General features: G+C 37.3%; 1 protein-coding gene across 8 annotated transcripts in view; it reads left to right on the top strand.

Annotated features, from left to right (window-relative positions):
- Window positions 1-25,143, top strand: part of DENND1A (DENN domain containing 1A) — a 489,454-nt gene that overhangs the window by 106,234 nt on the left and 358,077 nt on the right. For 6 of the 8 annotated variants that reach the window (XM_044389585.3, XM_044389586.3, XM_026513936.4 and 3 more), the window contains exon 3: window positions 14,632-14,675. The exons of 1 other annotated variant lie outside the window; for it this stretch is intronic. In XM_044389585.3, the coding sequence (XP_044245520.2) occupies window positions 14,632-14,675 (44 nt within the window). Of the gene's footprint in view, window positions 1-14,631; window positions 14,676-25,143 lie in introns of those variants that run through there. One more of the 8 variants, XM_044389583.3, reaches the window with a different exon arrangement.

Raw genomic sequence — 25,143 nt, 5'->3', positions numbered from 1 at the left:
AGGTCTCACCAAGTGGATCTGATTGGCAGAACCAAAATCATACCTGGTATCCTAGTTGCAGGGGTCTTTGAGAGATAGTTTTCGTCTTTCCAGCCTTTATAATACTAGAGGACCCACAGAAGATTATAATAGGCGTCTTAATATAATAGTAGTGTTAATAGTAGTATATATACATATAATAATGTAGAACATGTGATTTATATAATACATTACACACAAATGTAATAGTAACACAATGCTCAAAGGAGTGAGCCAGTCTAGAATCTTTGGGATCAGTGCATAAGAGGGGCAGTCGACCTGCTGGTGGTGGGGAGGAAAGGTCAGAGAATTTAAACTGAAGAGTGGTACCTGAGCTGAGACTCAAAGATGAAATTGCAGATGTCACAGCTTTTCTAAGGAACTTTGAACCTATTGCTGTTTTTTGTCAAGTCTGTAAAATAGTTATTCACAAAGTATAGTCCTCAGATGAGTAACATCAGTATGACCTTGGAACTTGTTAGAAATGGAAATTTTGTGTGCCACCCAGACCTACTGAGACAGAAACTGAATGAAGCCCTTCAGGTGATTTTGATGCGTGCCAAAGTTTGATAAACTCTGCTTTGTAAGCATAATGACTAAGACCTATCGTCAGGGGTAGATTCCTGGGAGAGGCTGATGGAGACATAGTAAGCTATATAAGCACAATGATTAAAACCAGTAGTTTCTTGAGTTAAACCTCTGAGTTCGAATTTTGGCTTTTACATTTACTCATCTGTGTGATGATGAGCTGGTGGTATTGGCTCTTCTGGTCTTCTGGGGTAACAGTACTTCCCTTATAGAATTGTCAAGCTTAAGTGACATGACAGGAAATATGCCTCTCACAGTATGTGACACAGTATAGACATTTTGTAAAGTCTTTTGGAGGAGACTTGACTAGAAGCACCCCTAAATTAATCTTTCTTGGAAAATGTTACAAAGGCATTTCAGAGTAGAGTTCAATTCAGAAAGCATTTACGGAAGGCAGTCTGCTCTGTGCTTAGCACTGTGCTTGAATGCTGCGGTGCCTTGATTCTTGGGAAGAGTACAGATGGTAGGGAGATATGGGTCCTGGCCTTGGGAGCTGCTTGTTTTATTTATTATTCGTACTGTACTTCGGGAAGTAACAGTCTAAGATAGTAAATGATTAGGTGTACAATCAGGTGTTAATAATTTGATGCTACCAAAACAGTAAATATTACAGAAGCTCAGAGGAAATCAGTCAATGTGGGCTAAAGTAGTCAGGGGTAGGTTCCTGGAAGAGGTAGATGGGGACATTATATGCTGTTGTGGGCCATTTAAATCAAATTTCTCAGCATATTTCTTTATTTGCAAAAGTTTTTTTGTTTGTTTTAGTTTTTAATTATGAACCTTGTTTAAAGACGTGGAAAATTAAGGAAATAAGGGGGAAAAACCCTATAATTTCACAACTCAGGCACTCATAACTAGACATAGAGTTTTGGTGGGTTTCTGTTTAGTGTCTTTTGAAAAACTTTTTAAAAAATAGTAATTGCTGTTACAGTGTGATAAACCTTTGTATGCTGAGTTAATTCTTCATAATGCAGTGATGTTAGCATTTCCTCATGTTATTACAGATATAACCTAATTTTAACGGTGGCATAGGTGTTGGGTCACTTGAGCTTATTAATACTCCCAATTTTTGAAATGATGTTTGAAACAAACATAAAAGCAATTACTTATATTTCCAATTATTTCCTTGGGATAGATTCTGAGAAAGTGGTATTAGGGTATGGATGGTGGACACTCTTAGTGCTTTGGAAACATATTGCCAAATTATTTGCTGGAAGGAGTGGTTGAATTTATGCTCCCTTTCTTCCTTCATTCTTTTTGACTCATTCGGTATTTATGTGCTAGGCCCTATTCCAGGTTCTGGGGATATAGTAGTGAACAAAACAGGCAAAAATCCCTGCCATCGAAAAGCCATATATGCTTGTAGGGGAAAACAGATAATAAGAAAGAATGTGTAGTATGTTGGATGATAAAATGTGTTAAGGAGAAACACAGGAAAAGAGAATAAGGAATGGTGGGGGTAGGGAAATTATAATTTTAAATAAGGTGATTGGGGAAGGCAGCACTAGGAAAGTAACGTTCGAAGGAAGACAGACAGCACATGCCTCATTCCTTCATATTTATCCCACGGAATGAACAGCAAGGGAAAGGGCCATGAAGTGGAAGCATGGCTTGCATGTTTGAGGAATAGCAAGTAGACCTGTGTGGCTGGAACAGAGAGTCAGGGGGGCAGAGTAATAGGAAGTGAGGTCAGAGAGTTGCTGGTAAAGGAGGACCTGACTTAAGTAACGGGATTGCTCTGGCTGCTGTTTTGAGAACAGTCTGTAGGGAATCAGAGGCAGGAGCATAGACACCTGTTAAGTGACTGTTATAGTGGAAATGATGGTGACTTAGACCAGGGTGGTGGTGTGGAGATGGAGAGAAATGGTCAGAACTTGAATTTATTTTGAAGATTTAGTTGACAGGATTGGCTGACAGATTGGATCTGAAATGTGGGAAAAGGATCAGGAGTTCAGTTTTGGACATGTTAAATATGAGATGTCTGCTAGGCATCCAAGTGGAGATGTTGAGTAGACAGTTAGATAAATGAGTCTGGAGTTGGAAGAAATAAATGTAAATTTGACAGTGCATATTTGTATTTGAAGTGATGAGACTGAAAGAGACCAGCAAATGAGGATATCAAGAAAGAAAAATTAGTCCAAGGACTGAGGTCTGGGGCTCTTACATGGGAAGAGGTCTGCAAGGAGCTTAAGGAGAATCAGTGAGGCAGGGGAGTGGGACACTGTGGAAGCCACATAAACAGGGAAAGTGGAACCCATCAAGGATGTCAAATGGTGTTTATAGGTAAGTAAGATGAGGACTGAGGATTGATAATGGTTGTTAGGAGTAAGAAGTGAGTTGGTGTGGTCATTGGTACGTGAGCAGTTTCACAGCAGTGGTGGGGTAGAAGCTTGATTGGCATGGGTTCAAGAAAGTGAGAAGAGAGGACCAGGTATGGTGGGTACAGACATTCTTTTGAAGTACATAGCTTTAAAGACTGTGAAAGAAATGGGGTGGTAGCTGTGGGGGGCTTGACCTTTTAAAAAAGATTTGCAGAAATAACGGTATGTTTGCATGCTGATGGGAAGGCTCCAGTAGAGAGGTAAAATTAACACGGGAAAATAGGTAGAGCAATGTCTGAGTTGGTGAGAGGGGATGGGATCCTAGTTCACAAGTGGAGGAAGGGCCTTTGCAAGGGGGCACGGACAGTTCTTCATGGTAGTAGGATGAAGGCAGCATCTGTGGGTCAGTGATAATAAATGGTAGAAGTAGTGGTAGAGGCTTGTGGGAGTTCTCTTCTGATTGATTTTCTCAGGGAAGGGGCAATTGAGGTAATTAGTAGCATTTGAGGGTGGAGAAGGTTTGAAGGGAGAGAAGAAAGTATGAAATAGTCATGGAGGAGAGTGAGAGAATAAATGAATTAAGGAAAATGTGGTATAAGTACTCAAGCTCACTTACAGTAAATAATCCAAATTTAAAGCTAGTTATTTTAAGCATTGTAGGGTGCTTTTCTCCAGCTGGATCACTGGATTTAACAAGGATCGATGGATTTGCCAGGTGACGTTGACAAAGTTAGAGAGACACAAAGATGTCGAAGATATATGGAAAGGAATGGTTATAAATAGAATTTAAGCTGGGTGAGGAGGATAGTGTGGACCTGAGGTGGATCAAGGGCACTAAAAATGTTGGTAGAGTGTCCCTGTGGGATTGAAGAATGAAGACAGAATACTATAGGGACTGAACTAGAAGGGCAGGAGTTAGGTCATGGTTGGAGGCTGAGGTGCTTGAAACTGATTGTTGAGGGAGTTTCAGTTATTGGTAACTGTAGAGTTTGGGTATGACCATGGAAGTGAGTAGCTGAGATTGGGTAGAAAACCTTGGCAGGGAGGAGGCCAAGGAATCAAGAATTCCAGGATTTGAAAGGATTGGCCGTGTGCATACTGAAATCGCTAAGACTGTGGTAGGAGTGCTGGTAGAGTGAGGGGCAGTGCACCAGGATCCATGTGACTCAGGAATGAGGAGTAACCCTAGGATTAGTAGATGACGGCAGGGCAGGATGGGAGTGGGGAGTGTAGTCTGGCGAGCTCAGGTTAAAATCTGAGATTTTGGAAAATGAGGGAGAAAGGTCTAGAAGTGGAAACGAGGAACAGAGGCTGCCTGCCCTGTCTCCAGGCCAGTGGAGGGATGGAGAGGAAACACTGACCAGTTGAGAGGGCTACAGAGGAAGCCAGCATTAGGTCAGAGGAAGAATGTGAGAATGGGAAGGGAGCTTAGCGTGAAGAGATTGAGAATTGTGCTGATCGGTGACCAGGAGTGCCAGAAGGAGTTTCAGCGTGTGCCAGTTTTGTTGTTCCTTTGCCAGCTACACTTAAAATTCACTGTACTTGTGATGGACAATATCGTTCTTTGTCTTTTTAATTTTTTAAAGTGCTAGTGTAATTGAATGTTAATTCATATAGAAATAGACAATTGGCCACGTTTATAAATTGTGATGCCTAAGAGCATGTTTTAGAAGGGTCCAATTCGGATGTGGGAAGAGGAGAAAGATGAGCAAAGCATGTCAAGTTTTGTGGGAAAGTGGATTGATCAGCCTGGCTAGATTTAGGGATTCATTTTTAAGAAACAGATGAAATTGGGTGGTTTAGCCCTTTTTCTTTTTCTTTTTTCTTTTCTTTTTTTTAAGATTCATTAGAGAGAGCATGCACGCGTGCATGGTGGGGAGGGGCAGAGAGAGAAACTTTATCAGACTTCTACACTGAACGTGAGCCAGATGCGGGGTTCGATCCCAGGACCCCAAGATCACAATCTGAGCTGAAACCAAGAATTGGGTGCTTAACTGACTGCACCACCCAGGCACCCCAGGTGTTTGGTCTTGATGGCCAGGCTAAGGATTCTAGGCGGTTCTAGCTTTATAACATAAAGGTCTTGAAACATGTTAAAAGTAGTAGAGTCCTCAAAAAAATTAAACGTAGTATTGCCATATGATCCAATAATTCCAATTCTGGACATATGTCCCGAAGAGGTGAAAACAGGATATTTTGCACAAATATTTGTGTACTCATGTTCATAGCAGTATTTTTTTTTTTAAGATTTTATTTATTTGAGATAGAGAGCGAACAAGGGAGCAGGAGCAGGGGAGCAAAGGGAGAGGAAGAAGCAGGTCCCTGCTGAGTAGGGAGCCTGACATGGGCTTCAATCCCAGGACCCCAGGATCATGACCTGAGCCAAAGGCAGACACTTAGCTGACTGAGCCACCTAGGCAGCCCTAATAGCAGCATTATGTGTGATATCCACAGATAGAAGAAACTCAGGTGTCCATAGACAGATGAATGGATAAATAAAATGTGGTATTATCACAGTGGAGTATTATTCAGCTTTAAAAAGGAGGGACGTTCTGACACAGTTTACAACATGGATGAGCCTTGAAGACATTGTGCTAAGTGAAATAAGCCAGGCATACAAGGACAGATACTGCATGATTCCATTTATATGAGGTACCTAGAGTAGTTAAATTCATAGAGACAGAAGGTAGGATGGTGGTTGCCAGGGGCTGTGGGGGGAGGGAAAACTGGGAGTTATTTAATGGGTTCAGAGTTTTAGTTGGAGAAGTTTTGGAGATGATAGTGATGGTTGTACAATAATGTGCATGGACTTAGTGCTACTGAATTGTATACTTAAAAATGTTAAAATGGCAAATTTTATGTATATTTTACTCCCTGCCCCCCTCCCCACCCCCCACCCCCAAAGTAGTATTGGATACATTGGTACCAGATAGGATATATGGTATAGATAAGAACTAGGCAGCAATGGCTTGTTTCCAGGGGAAGAGAGGCAGAATTTGGTTGACAAGAAAGTCTTCTGGTTGACAGACATAGTATCTTTCCTTTGCTGGGGTGTCAGCTTTATGTATACCGTGTGCGGTAGTTCGGCCTCAGCATTGGGGTTCTCAGTATGGTTTAGGGGTACTTGGGAAACACATCTTCCAAGTAGGAGAACATTTCTCTACATTCTTATTCATTCTGTTTAGCAAATAATATTTTTTTCATAGATTAGCCAAGGATACCCTCTAGTCTTCAAAATTTTCTAAGTTGTGAACAGGAATTCATCTTTTCATTGTCATGGTTCCTAGTTGAATTGAGCGCTAGTTACTTCGCAGTCATTTTATTTATATCCTGAACTTGGCAAAGGAGTTTAAAGAGAGAAATTGGAAAGCTCTCATTCATAATCTGCTGAGGCCTATTTCATGACAACATGTTTTGGTTATTTGTCCAGATGTATTCTTATTGTTGAGTCACAATAATAACTAGAAAAGACAGATCCACAGGCGGACATACATAAATAAAGCCAAAAAAGAAAGCCACTGTTGGATTCTTGGGAGTCTGATGCATCCAGGCTGAATCCCAGCTCTGTTGCTTGACTGAATTTGTTCTTAGTGAGCCTCACTCTTATTTATAAAACAGGGACACATCTACTTACCTGGCAGCGTTGTTGTTATGATTAAGATAATAAAATAAACCACCTATGGCAACTACCGGTACACACAGGCATTCAGTAAACGGTAGCTGGTAGTATTCTAATTATTACTGCAAAAATGTTTAATGGAACTCTGTTTCTGAAACCCAGAATGCAAACTTAGAAAGCAAAGAAATTAGCAGAAAGGTCCTTCAATTTATACAGAGATTCACCTCAGGGTTTCTGTAAATCTGGGAGAGTCCCTGGTGCATTTGATGTTTACAGATCATTAGCAAACAGATGCCAGGAGGCAAATAAACTGTAGCTTAAGGATTTTCGAACCACTGACGATGAAGAGAAAATCAGTTTCTGATAAAGTTATAACATTTCTAAGTAAGTAATGGCAGGCAATGGGAAAATTTTAATTGGGTTTATAAAAGTTTATTTCAGGAACACATGTATTTCCAATTCGAGGCATACCTATACCTCTGTAGCCGTCTAATTTATAGTCCTTGCTTATTTCTCCACTGGGGTTAATAATAAAACAACAACTAATATTTATTGTGTGCTTACTTATATGCCAGTGTGTCTTTAGGAAAGAAGCCCATAGCATTCAGAGGCTTGTTTTCAATTGGATGTTTTGAAATTGGCCTTTTATCCATTTAGAGAGAGAGGGTATTTAATGAGTTTATTCTGTTTATTCTGTTAGGCCAAAATATTTGTTAAGCATTTGTAACAGAGAAGACCTTCTGAAGGAGACAAAACTTAGTAGAACATGGGCACTGCCCTCAACAAATACTGACTCACTGTCCCCTAGACTGTTCAGCAGGGGGCTGTGGTAGCATAAGATGAACCACGGTCTAGTCCTAGATTCCACATTTGGCCACTTCTTCCCTGAAGCTTTTTCTGTCCTGATCAGAAGTAGGTTTGATGCCCTTTTGCTAATCCTAGCACAGCACTTTGTCAGACTCTGGTTAATTAATTCTGTGGATTCTCCATTAGGGTTACACGGTAAACTCCTTGAGAGCAAGGACTGGCTTTTTCATCACCTGGGCCAGTCACATTGGCGTATTTGTGCCATGAATAAACACTCATTTTCTAATTTTGGACAAGTGGTAGCCTATTGCTTTCTTTAATGATGTTGTACTTATGATAGTCCCAATATCACAGCTTTGTCATGAAGATTAAATTAGAAATTATATATAAAATGCCTGTCCCGGTGCCTGACACATAGTGGGTATGCAATCAGTAGTTGTATTTGAGTAAATAATGAAGTTATCTCTTGCCACCAGATTTGACAGATGTGATATATCTATTTATGAAGACCGTATGCAGTGATGTCATGTCTGTAGTACATAAAGGGCACAGCTGTCATTTAGGTTAGTCTGAAGTAATTATTCACATTGGGATAAAAATTCGACACTTATGGTGCTCATTCAAAAAGAAGGGCTAAAACGAATCTTAACTCAGGGAAATTAAATGGAAACCTGTGATTATAACCATTAAAAAAGGGGGGTCTTCATCAATATTTATCAATTTGATAGATTTTAGGAATTAGTTCCAAACTTTGAACTAATTTTTAAACACCTAAATATTTAAATAATAATGAAAGTTGAAAACTAGGATATTCAGCAGGCAAAAAGGGAAGTATAAGTGAACATATTCTCTGGACTTTTTTCTTCTCTCCAGCACACACTCTCTTTCCATTTTAAAGCTCCCTTTGGAATTTGACTTATGTTTGATTTTTGGGTTTACGTGGCATACGTTTGGTTGAGAATCAGATTTATATACCTTTTGTAGATAGAATTAGTTATGAAAAATATCTCAAATTACTGGTAAGTAGTGGCATTTGCTGGTCAAAGTCTATCACCATTCTCTAGAAAGAGAGATGAAACTCCCAAGATTTTACTGCATAATGTCAGTGGACTCATTATTTGTAGAACAGCTGATGCATTTAGGACTTGTTGATTCACTTAATTGGTAACTGTACTACATTCATAACTCCAACAACTGAAAACAATAGGTCAGTGTCTGCTGTTTATGCATAAATAGTCACATCAGAGCAGGATATGTCTGAAAGGCAGAATCTGTTAGTTTGAGGAGGAATCTGGCACGTGAATGGTTCCATTGCTTGCCATACTGAGGTGGGTTGTGCTCTCCTTCCCTGAATAATGCTGTTTGGGTTTTTATTATAGGTATAGATGGTGAACTGGTCCTGTGTTATCAGGCCGGCTGCTGTGAAGTATAATATTTGAATGTGTTTTAAATGCCAGTGTTGAAGGAAAAGGCTAGAATAGAAACATAGTTTTGAAATGATGACTAAAGTTTTTATGTCTTATTGTGTTCATGTTTTAGAGCAAAAAGTTAATACCTGGAATAATTTTTAAGAAATTCCAATTGTACATGGAAACCAAATGTTCATTTAAAAGTACTTTGAAATGACTTTTTTTTTTTTAATTAGTGAAGTATACTCTTATAATTTCAGGATGAAATCTGCATTGTGAAATGAGCAATTTTTGTCTGAAGCAAGTAAATTTTAATTTAAATACATTTTTAAAGGAAAGACAACATAAACTATTCTGTTTCATTGTTAAGGAAAAGGAAATCGTGTTGATGTTTTTTTTTTTCCTATGTAAAACATTCGAAACATTCCCTTCAAAAATATATTTTTAATTAAATTTTAACTATCATGAATGGAATAGTTTACTAGAATAATTGTATTTAGTTAAAATGCTAAACTAATGATTCAGGTATTTTATAATATAAAGTGAGTGAAGCTGACTATAGCAGCAATGAGTTTAATAGGGAGTGTCCTTAAAGCTCCTTTTTTGTGGAGTCCAACTTGTAATCATAGTGTCAAGAAACTTTTAAATTCTACATTATACAAAAAAATGAACTTTTTTTCTTGAAGATGAAAAAAAAAAGCTTATTTCTGACTGTGTTTTAGGGAAGATTGAGCTCGTCCTCAAAATGTATAACTTCTCAGACTACTTTCTGAGCGTGACCATTTTCAGTGTATAAAATTTGAACATGTCATTAGGGAAAGAGCAGTGTAATGGACTATCCCCTATTTGCAGCATATTCCCATCTTCTCATCTGGAAAATTAAATCTGATTACAGCTTGGATTAACATTTATGGTTGTGGGGGAGAGGAAGATACTATCTTAAACTACATGAAATTGAACAATGAGATTATATCGTTCACGGCTAATGTTTAAGTCTTGTTTTTAAAGGGAAAATTTTTATAATTGTAAGCTTTAAATATGTTCAATATTTTGTTTCTTACTGACTGAAATATCCTAGGGATAATGACTGGATAAATTTTAGTGGGCATTAAATGTAATTTTTTCTGCCTTGATACCTGCCCTGTTAAAAGTGAAAGCAGTGTAGATTCCCGTATTAGCGGCTACATTTGCTTGCAGTCTCTCTTAAATTTCCTAAAAGAGCTCTAGTTATGGAAGGATTGTAACATTTGGTTCGTGTGCAGTTGTCACACATTTCATAAAAATGAAGTCAGTGTATTTTTCAATAATCAGTTAAAGCATCATGCCTTGACCCTTCAAATGGAGTCATTGGTGTGACAGAGAAAAACAGGAAAATAATTTGGTAAGGTGTGTGTGTGTGTGTGTGTGTGTGTGTGTGTGTACACATACTAGTTACTGATCTACAAATGAGCCCTCATACATAACCACAGTACTTTTATGAATTATTTTGCATTTCTGTTGTAAAAGATCTGTCTACCACGTTTTCTAGGAACTTTAAGCCTAAGGCAGAACTCAAGGTTTTGGAGCCTGTGTAAAATAATTTATAGCACCGTTCCAGCAAGTCTTGCCCAAACTCTAATTCTATTAATTAAACATCCTGTGGCAATCTGGTATATCTTAAAGATTTAAAGTATGTTACGCTAGAAGATTAGAAAACACGAACAATTGAGGTCAAAGAAAATTAACCTTTCTTAAAAAAAAAAAAAAAATCGAGACGTAGTTGTTATGAGACTTTTTTCCTCCCCTGTGAGGACCTAGCCTCTTAAGCATGGTCATGTTCTGTGCCTGAATCAGATTGTGCTGTTGGGAGTCTATGCTGTGAAATGTCTGTGTTAAGTATAGAAATGCTTCTAGTGGCCTCCAGGGGAAGTGGTGGTGCACACGTGTCTTTGTGGAGACCTCCTCTTTGCGTGGCCTTGGTGCTGGAAGAAGGTAGTGGCCTATCATGTTGATACGATGCAAAGCCGTGTTCCAGACCCAACTACCTCTTTTAGGCTTACATGGTTAAGAGGTATATGGACTCTACCATACCATACCTCTTGTGGCAAGATATTTTAAGTACGGTATTTTAGGTTGAAAAGTATTTTCCTTGGAGATGATGAGATTTTTAATTTTAAGAATCTACTACTTAAATCTGGAGAAAGTTGCTGAGAGAGAAGGAAAAGGAATGTTCTTAATTTTCTGTCAGAGGGACAATTCTTCGAGAAAAAGCTTGACATATGCCCATGACTCTGTTCTTACTGCCAATTGCCTAAGCAAATTGTTGCTTTTTTCCTTGGTAGTTCTCTGATCTGCAGATTTTTGTGTTGAAAGTTAGCTGTTTGGTGACACTGCATTTGGCGGTGAGGGTATGAATGTGAGAAGGTGTTTTGGAACATTAGCAATTATAGTATTGGATGGTGGATAAAGAAATAGATACATAAATATTAGACCGATGCACACTTTTCCAGTGTATGTTATTTTCCATATAAAGATATAGAACATTTCATAAAATATTCCCAGACCATTTAAAACTCAAAGAAATGCAGCTGATGCAATGAAATACATAGAGTACTTGTAAAAACATACAGACACGCAAGTGGATTGCTGCCAGACAGAAAATTTAAAGGCGGTTTGCTTAACTGCAGGGTGCTAGGTTTTGTACATGTGCCATGCTGAAACTGTTAGTAAGGCGGGTGTTGTGTTGCTTGAGAAAAGCAGATTGTATTTGGACCTTTTAAACTCAGATGTTTCCAATGTCGATATTTTGGTGACATTATGGCATTGTGATCGACTCAAAGTGAAAAAAGATGATTTCAACCCACTGTGCAAAATAGACATTTTAAGAAAACTCAAATTATTTTCATTTTTTTTTGTTAGTTTTTACAAAATGGCTTTCATAGTTATAAACTATCAGATTGGATCTTTGAGCTATTGAGTGGAACTTTGTAGGTTGGGATTTGGTTTTTAAAAAGCATTGCCCTCCCCCCTTTAAAAAAAAATTGCCTTAGAGAGTGTTAAGAACCCATGAAGTTTGCTTTTGTAAACCTCAGGGCCTTTTTAAAGGAAATCACAAGGGGCGCCTGGGTGGCACAGCGGTTAAGCGTCTGCCTTCGGCTCAGGGCGTGATCTCGGCGTTATGGGATCGAGCCCCACATCAGGCTTCTCTGCTATGAGCCTGCTTCTTCCTCTCCCACTCCCCCTGCTTGTGTTCCCTCTCTCGCTGGCTGTCTCTATCTCTGTCGAATAAATAAATAAAAATCTTAAAAAAAAAAATAAAGGAAATCACAAGCTTTATGCTTGAATCATAGTAAATAATAATCCACGTATTATCTTAGAACATGATTCTGTAAAAGTCTGGGAATCTCACTCTGGGCCAAGTCTTGGGACAGTTGAAGGAATTTGGTTGATGATGTTTGTTGAGCCTGCCACTGAGGTAGTGTTTAGGGTAGTATGATTTGCATGACTCCCATCTTGGCATTCCATGGTCATCTTTACCGTCAGTATATTAAAATAAGTGGATTTTTTCCATCCATATTTCCTTTTCTTTTTAAAATTCTGCTATGTTGTATATATGAATAAAATACATTTAAAAAATAAGTTAATTATTAATATAGTTTCTTATTAACATAGTTGACTAAAGATGTAAAAACCTTCCTTCTCCCACAAGGGAGTTCTCCCACAAAAGTTCCATAAACAAGGAACTTTTTTAAATTGAAGAATATATCGTAAATTTTGGTTTCTGACATTCATCTCCTCACAAAACGGTGATAAAAAAATTAGCCTTTGGTTTTATTCCATCTTGATTTCCATCAGTATTTGTGGTTCCTGAGAAGCACAAACTGCTGCAAGAAGACATGATATTAAAGATTTATATGTGAGTCATTTTTACATGAAGTTTTCTGGTTGAAGAGTAGGTGTTAACCACGTGACAGTTGGAAGAAAAAGAATAAGCCTTATTTTGTGGCTTTCCCAGCTTCTGTTTTACTGTGTCCCTCAGTGACTTACAAGTGCATTTTTTTCTTTTTCAGTCTTGGGACCAAATCTTAAATCCTAAAATACCAGTTTTTTCTGTACCAGCATGATTTACCTATGTTTTAGGAATTATAACCGCTGCCCTCTTACTTAGGTTCCCCCCATCTCCAACCCAACAGCAAGCACACTTTAGAGGTGTGTTAGGCATCTTGTTGTCCCTTTGTATCCTGCTAATTCTTCCCTGTAGTCCTAGTGCTTTTCAGGCCACGCCATTAGCGCCCTCTGGCCTCCTGTCTCAAGTGGGCCAAGTCCTTGTGTGATTTCAGCCCTTCCAGCCAGAGAGAAGCAACCACACTGAGGCAGCCCTGCACAGAGGGAATCACTCCGGCATTCTGCTGGTCACCGGCTAGACATGTCCTTTGTCCCATCGAGTGTTTGCAGATGAGGGTCAGGAAAGAAATTGAGCCCCAGTTTTTAAGTTGACCGGAAGATACTCAAGAGCTGAAATGGTCTACAGATAGTTTCCCCTTTTTTGCACCACCCATTTTTGGAAGCTCTGATTTTTTGGTATGACCTTTTAAATGCTCCTGCTTTTGTTATTAGCCTTGGGTTTTGAAAAAGAACATCCATTGACTTTAATGACTTGAAAACTGGTATTTCTAGGATTTAAATGTAGTATGTGAATAGGCCCTTAGTTTTTTCCCTTTTTGATTCTTCACTGCAGAAAGATTAACTGTATTTTTGTGTTGTGATTTGGAGGGTTTTAACTTTTTTGTGGATTCACTTTCACAGAGAAGTAAATTGATATTTTAAAAGATAGCTAAGAGAACTGAGTAGTATATTTGGTGATCAGTGTGTGAGGGAACCCTCAAATACTGTGCTTTTCCATAAGCCTTTTGCATTGAAACGTGATTTCTCAAATACATATTATTCTTATCACTCCCCATAATGTGTCTCTGAGGAACCAAATCTCTTTCTCTTTTTAGAAAAGATTGAATGTTTTCCTAATCAATAGCAAATGGAGTGCTAATAGCATTTAATTAGTACACTTCTGTATTGACTTACAGACGATGGCATTGGATTATCTTGCAATTATGATTGAAGAATCAAGTGACCCCTTTAGTAGTTCCATTTTAAACAGATGGTCATCAAAGGTGTTTTCACCTATGTATTTTTATAGTTACTGAGCAAGTCTAATTATGTTAGGTAGAACATAATATCTCATTTCATGACACTTTGTACTGACAAGCCGAAAGTGTATCGTTTGGTTCTGTTTTGGAGAAAACTTCATCTGGTTTTATCTGTATTTTCAGGAGTTCATAAGTATTTTGGTAAGGATACATTTTATTTTTAAAAGCAAAGAGTTTTGTATTTGTTCCTTGACAGAACTCTTCTCTCACTCCATGCCACTTTGCCAGCGCGCGCATGCGCGCGCGCGCGCACACACACACACACACACACACACACACACAATCTGAAACTGGTGTTTAAGGTGGTTTATCAAGCCCACATCTGTAACTATGAAAAGGAGGCTTCTGATTAGAGAAAAAAAAAGTCAAGCCAGGTTTAGGACTCATTTTCTCTGGAAAAATATATTGAGGGCAATTTGCAGCTGGCAAGATTTTTGCATTAGGTAATAGTCTAAAGTTAACAGTAGCATCAGGTCTTCAAAATTTTTCTTTTTTATATTTCTGGAGGAGGGTAATGGGAGTGCCTTGCCGAGTCCTTCCTTGTGCTCATCAACATAGCAGCCTCAGCTGCCCCCCTTGGATCCCCTGCCAGGGCTGCTATCATCTTCTGATCAAATATTAATGTGTGATCCTCTGCTTGCTCACTAATCCAAAGCCAATTAATATTATCTGTCAATTATTTACAGATCCTGAGGTGCAGAGGCAATTCCCGGAGGACTACAGTGACCAGGTTCGGAATGCGTAATTAATTTTTTACATGACAAAATTTATTTCAGAGTTGTTCAACATATTATTACTGTTCTTTTTACTGAAAGAGATAAATGAATTTTTAGGGGGAAGAGAAATAGCAATTAGGAACCCAAGACAAAAAATAAAAACATATTGAGGTCGGATTGAAAATATTGTGCTAGATTTGGGGTGTTACCTTCAGGGGAAAAATGCACAGAAAGTAAGGAAGAAAATCTATCACACATTCTACTTTTTATTTTGAGGTATTCTATAGTCTGCAATTCTTTAGGAAATCCTTTATGGATTGCCTGTGAGTTTTCTTTTTCTTTTTTTAAATGCCATTTAAGCAGTCAAGAACCAGTGTAACAAAAAAGAAAGAGGAGAGAAGTTTATAACATTTCCTGGAATTTGAAATAGATTATGAAATTGTGTGTTATGGTAGTATTTCAAGGAGAAGATTCACATTCAGGAATGGTCTTCTGGGTGAGGTTCTAATGATGGTAGCGAAAGTTGAGGTTGGCTGGTTGGCCCTGCCATCTCGAATTTCCTGTATCCTACAAGCATGGAATGGAGTGGAAGGAACTATTTTAATCACAAAATAGTGCTGAAGTTCTGATGATGTTCTTGAAAATTAGATTCAGGTTATACATTCTGGATTCCAGTGTCTATCTTAAGAAATATTAGAGATGTTTTATAGCTTTTTGGGGGACATCTTACATTTTTAGTTCAAATATGCAATTTGCTATGCTTTTTAAAAGCAGTTTCAAGATAAAAGTATCCTTGATTACACTGAATAAAACAACTTTATAAAGCCATCTATCGAATTTTGTCTGTTAAAAAAATATGCTTGAATGGAATAGAAATATCCAATACAATAGTAGTTACACCTTTGCAATGTGGCCTGTTGTATGAGGGCAGGGTATCTGAGACATCTTTATGAATACAGGGGACATAATGTGACCAGGAATATAACTGGATAATCAGTATAATGAGATGCTTTGTAATGAGATTTTATTGTACAAGAACCCAAGAGAACTGGTATGGTTTGCTTTGTGTGTGATCTCAAGACTTTTAAATGAGATTTAAAAAATACTAATCTTCTCTAACCCTTACTTCATCTTCCAACAGGAGAGTTAAATTTTTATCTTGCCTTAAATTGCTGTGTGATTGAGCCCATTGGATTTAAACTACACAATGCAAAGATTTAGGACCTCTTTATTAATAATCTTTTTTCTCATTAAACAGTGTCTAGAGGGTGGAAATTTTAAAGTGTTGTTTTGATTAGACTTGAGGCCATAGCTCTTAGGAAAATCATTATTCTAAAGTTTTATGGCTAGATAAATAATCCTTCTGGTCCCAGATTCTGAATCACCCAACAAGAGAAAATTTGGTAGGACAAAACTGAAAATAACATGGTTAACATCTGGATCTATTCCTACAAATATAGTTTCTGACTATATCAGAACCTTTTTGATCAACATGATTTTTTTGTGTAAATTACACAGTAATCACATGGGTAATATGTTCATGACAAAATATTTGGAAATATAGATAAATCAGAAATAAATTTAAAAAACAATGCAAATAAAGAAAATACAAATCATCTATAATTTTATTACTCAGAGATAACCACTAGGACAGTTTGGTGTTTATCTTTTAATGTTTATTTTATGTGAATATGTTTGTGTTTGGGGGGGAATATGTGTGTATTTATATATGGGTACTATGCATACATATGTATATATAGTATGTGTGTATATATATGTAGAGAGAAATAGACTATTATCCATTCTGATGTTGCGTATGGAACCCTGTTTACAGATTAAATATTATGTTATGAACTTAGCCCTCTTTACTTGCGTTAATGGATGATATTATAACTATTTCACATGTTGAAGTTGGAATAATTTAAAATTACAGTAAGAACCTAAAAAATGATGTCTTCCAGCTACTTTAAAGTGCTCACAGGATGGTTACTTGTTTTCTTTATTTAGATCAGTGACATAGTTTTAAAATTTGGAGGATGATACCCATGGTTAGAGGGGGACTTTGAGAGTCTTATTTAGCATCTCTTCTCACTTGGCGAAGGTAGTTTCCCTTCCTTATCACATGTAGCTTAAGAATGATGGATGAATGAAAGGTCTCCTTTGTTTTTGGAGAAGTTACCTCCAGAGTCCCAGAAATTGATTTGACATTTGATCTGTTGGTAAAGGGAATGAGACCTGCGTATTTTTTATTTACCTTTTTACCATTTGGGTTCTGATCTTAGGGTTTTTTTCCTCTTCTCAGCATTTGTTGGTTTAAACCAAATTACTTTTCCCCTCGGTTGTACTATTTTAAGGAATTCTTAGAAATATTTCTATTATGTGCAAACTGCAAATGTTGAATATGTGCTTAATCTAGACAACATTTCTAGTATTAAAACATTTATGATGTAATCCATAAGGAATATTTGAGCTAATTCACCACAAAGTATAGCACTTGTTACTACACACACACACATATTCCCCCCTCCAGTTTTCCTCCTCATTCGCCTAAACTACCAGTGCTTGTTTTTACATATAGTGTATTTCCCATGTACCAGCACACTTGATCAGAGACACTTGCTGCTGCTAGATGTTTTATTCTGTGTGTTCTTTGTACCTTACAGTAAAAGAATCTGTCACAAATTATTGTGGCTCACTGCTTTAGAAACTGAGAAAAAAGGGAGGTTAGATTGACATCTGTGACTGAATAATGATGACCAGCCTTTTGGCTCTCCTTGAGCCACAAAGCTAGCACTGCCTTTAGAGTGGAAAAAGAAGTAAGAAGAAAGGGGAGGGATAAAAGAGAGTTACAAATCTGTGGTCCCGGAGATGTATTACTGTTGGGCCAGTTGTCTGCGTGGTATGATAATCCATTTTGATCTTCTCTGTCTTAATTGTCTGCTAAAGACAAATGGGCAGTAAAAGTTCATCAGTTTCATCTTTTTGCTTCTCGTTTAGAAGCAGAATAAATGATCCATCACTACAGAAGTAGCCTTTCTTTCTGATACGGAAGTAATGCAGACCCAACACGTTTTATTAAAATGTTTTCCCCTCATTATTTCGCTCCTCTCAGCTCTGATAGATCTTACTGTTTCATAAAAAATGTAATCTGAAATGTAAATAAGGGTCTTGATTCAGAAGGAAGAAGTAATGAGCAGCCTGAGCCACATCTTAGGACTCTTGATTGTAATTACTGACAAAGTGATTTCTCTGTGCCCCGTTTTTTTTTCTTCCTTAAGTTGTCTGTGACACCCTCAGACCGCAACGACATCTATGGTTTAAAACCATTAAATCACTGTAGCACTCAATATTTCATGTAAAATCTGGTAAACCTGCTATCTTTAAACCTGCAAGTATAGGCTTTGTTAATTCCTGAAAGACATGCAATGCCTGTATTTTTGAAAACAGAGAAACAAACCAAAAAGGCAATAGCAAGGGCTTTTCAGAGTTCACATTATTTATTCATCTCCTTTTTGTTTAATGCTTAGCTAGTTTAAATACTAAAACATCGACATTCATAGGGTCCTGACTTGAATCCTGCATTTAAAAAAAATCTTCTAACAACTTACATAAGAAATTAAAAAAAATTGTGTGTCCACTAGGCATAATAGGAAGTCTAAAAAAAATTTTTTTTGGGAGGGTTTGAAAATTCAAAATTATAGATACAATTTTTGAGTTACTTTGGTTTTGGTAGCGTAAGCCAGGTTCTTTTCAAAATCTCGCTGCAAGTTTAGAGAATGGATTTCTTACTAAAGCCTGTACAATAGAAAATTTTTGTTAAAAAGCAGAATCACAACAAGGTTTTTTTTTTTTTTTCATTTCTAGAAATGGTTCTCAAAGATATCAGCATGTCAATCTGGCATTAAAAATAAAATATAAAACATGAATATCTTTTTCTGCTGGAAATAGCCTGTAGTTAATTAAGTAGATTTATAATTATTCTGTTTACTGTATTCATTCATAATTATGGAAATAATTGGTAAAACTTTACTCATTGTGATTAGTGCAGTTTTAATGAATGCTAATTGAATTAAGGGAGAAAAGGATAGTTAAATTAACATGTTAGCAAATTATGGTCACCATTCTCATCAAAATCCCATCTTTGGTTTCAAAACATTATATGATTTTTCAGATTAAAAAGAGCCGTTAGTAATTATAACATACTGTGGGATAATTTGGAATAAAGCTATGGTAACCTATCAGAGAGAAGATTTCCATAAATAGCCTGTAATATGTCAAGTATAATAGGCATTACACATACCATTTTAAAACATATTAGTTATAATACGATTACCTCTTGTACTAAAACATGTAGAATTAATAATTTGTTCTCACAATTGCACTTTTTATAGCCTGTTTGTTCCAGGAGTGGTGCTTAGGGGTGAGTGTCCTAGAAGTTACTTCTCCAGAGTGCTCATGTATATTTTGGTGAAATATAGCCAGTGTCTTAGAGCTTTTTGAATAGAGGTCTGAGCACACTTACTTACCCTGTATATGTAGTTCGCTGTTTAGAGTTGCAGGTAATTTTTCTTTCCACTGGCACTGAAACAGAGGTTATAATGAAACCAACAATCTTTATGCATTTATAGAAACTATAAAATTTTATGGAAATCTTTATATAGAAACTAACAGTGTTGCTTGTACAAGCTCTATAAGCACTGTAGAAACATGGTACATTGGGAAAAATAAAAAGGTACCCTTTCTTTTATGGTTTTATATGGTCTGTGTGATTTTAAAATTTCACTATAGGCAGTTAAGCAAATTATAAAAACATACATCACCTATATACTAAAAAGGAACAAAAATATGTTGCATAACTTAGGCTAATTGTGATGGAAATTGGCATTTGTGAGTTGCGTGTAATTGCTTAAATATGGAGTTTTCATCTGTTCATACTTCAGGTATGCTCTAAAGAAAACATTTCTTAAGCTCACAATTATTCATAGTTTAACCTATGTAAATGAATTGGAAGATTCTGATTAGAAAGACAACAGAGATCGTATTTAATCAAGACTTGCTACTTGTATGTTGGTGATTGCCTCGTTCTTTTGGTGAGCTCTTGTGTTTGAAAACTTTCACGGTATTTTCTTCTAAATCTTGATAAGCCGGAGACTAAACATTTCTATTCAAAACTTGTTCATGCCCTGATTCATTGAAAGAAAACTAATAAGAAAATAACAGATAAAATCCATAGCTCCTAAAATTTCTGTTATTGTGAAAGGAAGTCTCATACTGACATTGTATAATTTGACATACATGTGTAATATTCACGCAGAATTTAAAACAAATGATAAAATTTGATTTTTCTCATTGTTATTAGACAGAGAACCAGCAGTGTACCTGGTTTGTATAAAATGTGACATTGATTCCAGAAAAATTCTGCTAGTCTTTCTATAGTGACTTGTCTAAGCTGTAGAATCTTCAAGTTGGAATTGAGACTTTGGGTTTGTGGTCCTTTGGGCTTTGCATTCTCAAAGCTCACAAAGGATGGAATCAGACCTGGGTGTATCCCATTTCTCTTAGGAACACTTGAACTTTCTTTTTTTCCATCATTCTTCTCCGAAGTGTGGATGCTGTCATGCTTCCAATCTGCTCATACAAACTGCTCAGATTTGATCCACTTTAAATGGTGAGGTCAAGTTTAGTCCTGGAAACTTTTTATGACACCATATACATGGAACAGAATTTATCGATTCATTTCAATCTCATTGAGAGATTCATGAGAGGATTCACTTATAAAAGGATCAAGTGGATCACACTTTAAAATGGTTTTACAACCTGACCTTAAAAAGACTAACTTGTAAGTGGCTGCATTTTCTGATTTTTTTCCCCCTTTGTGTCTGTTTTTGGTGGCAGAAACTGTCTGGGAGACTAGATTTGATTTTATGCATTAAATGAATGAGAGACTGATGAGTGTAGTGTCTGCAGAATGTGAGCCAGGCACCATACTAGGCAAGGAGGAGGAGAGAAGAAGTGGATTCTACCCTTCCCCTAAAGGACCTTACTGTCTAGTAGGCTACAAGGGTAATGCACATTCAGATCATTTTGTTGGTTTGTAGAACAGTGGCATGACCAGAAATTGGGGATGTCTCTGAAAACTAAGACCTTTGGGTAGTGATGCCACCATGTAATCACATTCCTACAATTTCTTGTCCTTTGTATTATGAAGCCATAGAAGATAGTAGAGTTAACAAGAGTGGTATAGAGCGACTCAAGCGGGAAGGTTGTGAAGCTGCTCTTAAAGAAGATCATTTTTTAAGTTTGTTTTAGATGTGGGTTTTTTTTAAGAGTCACCGTTGATTTTTGGATTTTTCCACCTCTTGCTCAAAAAGGTCAATTTCCATGTTTCTTAGTAACTTGGCAGTCTGGGATTAAAGATAGAAACATAATTTTCTCATCCACGGATGCAAACTCTCAATCTCTTCAGACCCTAGGAGCTGATTGTTTGGCATAATAGCAACAAAACACCCTGCTGAAGCACCTTTCTTCAAGACATATGTCAGTATCCACAAATGCCATGAAATGTAGCCACTTTGATGGACCACATTATAGATTTCGAAAAGACTCATTGATAGAATGCAGATGTATAAATGCATCCCAGATTAAACATCTGCTTCTTTGTATATGTTTAAAAGTGTCCTGTTCTTGGTGATTGGCTTGGTTTTAATGTTTTTTCAAGTATAGGTTCATGGATGGTTGAACAGTAATCCTAAAAAATCTGTCACGTGTTGCTTCTTATTTCTCCCTGTGTCGTTACAAGTCAAATTTATCACCTTGGACAAATGTCAAAATTCATGCTTTTTAAAGTGTTTGCTGAAGAAAATCCACCTTGTATATAAGGGCTGCTATTCTGCCATATCTGTATCATGAGTCTCCCCCACCCCCATTTCCAGAAAAGGGTGAATTTAAGAATGGGATAGGGTTGGACTGGCTTCTTAATGAAAACTATATTTCAAAACCTTAAACATTTAGCTAAACTCAATTGAAAAATTGATACATTTTCTGACTTAAGCCTTTTCTTTTAAGTTGAAGATTTCTTCCCAATTTGGTCACTCCCCAGCTGTTACAGTTATATAGAAAGAACTCATTAAAAAGACAAATTCTTTTTGAGCTATTCTTTCTGAAAGCACGCCAAGCTATGCAGCTACGTTGTACTACTACTTACTTGAATCTAACGCCAGGAAATGGTAATTATGCAATCCTTACTTACACATTCTTATTAGAAGTGTTCTCCTGGTTTTATTCTGGCTCCAAAAAACCTCCACTAGATTTTAGACATCTGTGAATACTATTGGATGGTCTTGTTTCTTGTGAGTTACTCAGTGGTTATAACTAAGTGGACTGTGGCTGTTTTTGAGCACTGTAGCCTGAGTCTTAACTTTAGTCTCACGTAACCATTGTCTGTTGTTCATTGGGCAAGTGTGTAGTCATTAAGTGTTGTTTGTTATCCCTCCTAAGTTGCTCCCCAGTCTGCTCTTTCCCTCTGCATTCAACTCTTAGTTTCTCTCCTGTGAACTCTTCCTAATGGCCTATGACTCAGTGACCTTTTAATCACTTCTCTCTACAAGATGGCCAGAGATAGCTTTCTAAAACCTATTTCAAATTACACCATTTCTCTTTAGTCATAACTCTCGTTTGTTCCCTGGTGCCTTCAAGATTGACTCCAAATTTCTTAAAACTTGGATTTTAGACCCTTCACAGTCTGACCTTGACTCAACCTCCAGCCTGGTTTCCTACCACTTTTTGCTTTTAACCAGACACAGAACACCTCACCATTTCCGAGCATGGTTTGCTTTCTCCCACCTTTGTTTTTTCCCAAGCTGTTTTTTTTTTTTTAAAGATTTTATTTATTTATTCGACAGAGATAGAGACAGCCAGCGAGAGAGGGAACACAAGCAGGGGGAGTGGGAGAGGAAGAAGCAGGCTCACAGCAGAAGAGCCCGATGTGGGGCTTGATCCCAGATCGCCAGGATCATGCCCTGAGCCGAAGGCAGACGCTTAACCGCTGTGCCACCCAGGCGCCCCCCCCCCCCCAAGCTGTTTTTATGGTTGAGATCCTTCCTCAAGCTCCCTCCTGCTCCCCAGGTGTACTTCTGTTCAGCATTAATTGCCTTGCTTGTATCACTTCCTCTGTGAAACTGGCCCTGACTGAATTAGTCACTCTATCTCAGCACTTGGAACATTGACTCCTTACGTTGTATTATTTGTCTGTCAGTCTGAACTCTTCAAGTATAGGAATGACTGTAGTCAGTGTTAGAAGCTCTTCTCAGCAGCTAGGATAAATTATGGGCTAGTGAATAATTGTGAATATGAAGTACGTAATACACAGACATAATTGTTAAGGAGTTCAGATTCCAGAAAGCAGAGTACAGAGGCATGAATGACAGTGGTGATGAAGAGCATGAACTTTGGAGCCAGACTGCTTGGGTGTGGATCCCGGCTCTGTCATTTACTGGACGTACCTCTTTGGGATTTCCTTTCTGCATTTATAAACTAGAGATAATCATAGTAAAGACTTCCTAGGGCCTTTGTGGGGGTTAAGTGATGTGAAATGTGTAAGAGTGCTCAGAATCATACCTGGCATCTAATAACTAATAATTATATAGTGCCTCCCCTGTCTAGGGACAGATTTAAGGTAGCAGGGTAACCTGGTTTGGGTGCTTTTGTTTTGTTGGGTATTAGGGTTATGTGTGATAACCTTTGCCTCCAGAATTTGACAGATCCTAAGAATCCTGGAAAACCTTTCCTTTCTAAGCCCATGCTGTTCCAGAACAAAATTTAGAGAAGTCACAAAAGGAAGAGAGAGTATTTTGTCAAGTAAAGATGAAGAGATACAATCAGAAATAGTTCCTGAGTATGTTCGAAAATGTACTGAAAATATGGAAACTCTTTAAATGGTGATGAAGGGGTTTCAGATAACCAATTATTTTTTATTTATTTCAGTTATGAAATATGTATATTGAGACTTTGCATGTTTTAAAACCTCAGAAATTTAGTAATGTGTCCCACTGTCCTTGTAAATTAGCCCTTTTGGTCACATATAGTGCTTTGTACTATTGTGTTAGCTTTTGTTTTTTTTTGAACACTTAAACGCAGTGGAGTTAAGAGTCCTATGGCTACCGTAATTGCGAACTGTCTAATTTTGGTCAATTTCAGATTTCAAATGTGAACTAGGATGAAACCCAGACTGTGGACTGGTCCGTATGGTGTGTACGTGTGTATATAGCAGGTGGGGGTTGGTGGATAGAAGTGAACAGGTATTTATGAAAGAATTAAGATGGTCTTTTAAAGAACATTGAGCTTAACAAAGCTCATTTACTTATATATCAACCTTGTGACATATGTGATATAATACTGTTTCATGTTGCTTTTATTCCTAGAATATTCTTATCCAGCAGTTTGTCTAGTAAATACTCATCTCTCAAAAGTCAGGTCACATGTCACCACCTCTGAGGGGTCTTTCACATCCCCTTGGTAGAACTGACATTACCTTCCTTTTTCCTTGACCATTCTTTTGTCAGAAAACCTAAAACACTTTATCGCATGTGGTTGTTTATGTATCCTCCCCCTCCCCTAAGCAGGAGGTCAGGGATTCTTTCTGGCTTCATGTCCGTATCTCTAGCACCTGGTACTATGCATGGATATTAGTAGGCCATATGTTTGATATGTAATAACAAATGATTATTTGAATAGCGTTCACACTGTCATCTCTGGGCTCAGAATTTGAATGAGGTAGGACAAACCAAGACGTACATTTACTAAATCCTATCTTACCTACCAGAGGCTTTTAAAATTCTTGCTTTTGAATGTATTTCAAACATGATGCCTCTTTGGTAACATCTGATTTTAGAAGTGTAAACTCTAAATTGTTGAGAACATTATTTTTATCAGAGTACTCTTCCAACCTTCCAGATACTTATCATTTCTAGAGATCTAAACTGCTGGTAAGTTGAGAAGTATTTCTGAATTTCTAAAATATATCTGTTATAATAAACAGATTTAATGGCAGCTAAAATCTTTGCATTATTCATGTCTTACTTGTTTCTTAACAGTGATCATCCCCCCTACAAATTTTAAGTGATTTTCTTTCTTCTTCTTCTTCTTTGTATGTTTGGCCTAAAGAAAAATAGAAGGTAAGTATCCCCATGTTATAGGAGATCTGGCTTTGGAAAGGTCCCTTTGGGCAAAGGCTTTACTTTCTCAGCCTCATTTTTTTAAATCTGTAAAACAGGAAGTAATACTAATTTTGTAGAACTGGCAAGAGAAGTGGGTGTGATGTATACACAATACCCAAGTTAGTCTAGTTTGATAAATGTTTTCTGATGTACCATGAAGAAAATGAAGCAAAGAGAAGATTTTGCTGTTCCCATGTAATTCATGATGTGTCTGGTATTGCATTAAGTCCTAGAATGCAGGTAAGTCTTCAATGTGGATAAAGAGCCT

This window comes from Ursus arctos, unplaced genomic scaffold, assembly GCF_023065955.2.
Source record: "Ursus arctos isolate Adak ecotype North America unplaced genomic scaffold, UrsArc2.0 scaffold_18, whole genome shotgun sequence".
Classification (NCBI taxonomy): Eukaryota; Metazoa; Chordata; class Mammalia; order Carnivora; family Ursidae; genus Ursus; species Ursus arctos.
This window is presented reverse-complemented; position numbering and strand designations above follow the sequence as displayed.